The sequence below is a fragment of the Eimeria mitis genome, genomic scaffold (genome assembly GCF_000499745.2).
Source record: "Eimeria mitis Houghton genomic scaffold, Emh_scaff3542, whole genome shotgun sequence".
Taxonomy (NCBI): domain Eukaryota; phylum Apicomplexa; class Conoidasida; order Eucoccidiorida; family Eimeriidae; genus Eimeria; species Eimeria mitis.
The window spans coordinates 1,082-1,321 of NW_013571886.1; the positions used below are offsets into that span (position 1 = coordinate 1,082).

At 56.7% G+C, this 240-nt stretch overlaps 1 protein-coding gene across 1 annotated transcript in view; it reads right to left on the reverse strand.

The window, feature by feature from the left end:
* Window positions 1-34: 34 nt before the first annotated feature.
* Window positions 35-240, reverse strand: part of EMH_0067090 (uncharacterized protein) — a gene marked incomplete at both ends in the record, with an annotated part of 4,441 nt that continues 4,235 nt past the window's right edge. The window contains one exon of the mRNA XM_013498587.1: window positions 35-238. Within this exon, the coding sequence (XP_013354041.1) occupies window positions 35-238 (204 nt within the window). The remainder of the gene's footprint in view (window positions 239-240) is intronic.

The following is a 240-nucleotide window of genomic DNA, read 5'->3' on the forward strand; positions in this document are numbered from 1 at the left end:
TGCAAGAGAAGCAGACAAAGAATCTGTGTCTGTATCACTCTGCTGCTGCTGCTGCTGCTGCTGCTGCTGCAGCTGCTGCTGCAGCTGCTGCTGCTGCTTGTATAACTCGGAGAGACGTGCACGCAGCAGCCGTTCTTGCTCCCGTGTCTCTGAGTCTGTTTCGCTTGTCTTGCTGCTGCTGCTGCTGCTGCTGCTGCGTTTGCTGCTGCTGCTGCTGCTGCTTTTGCTGCTTCGTGTTGC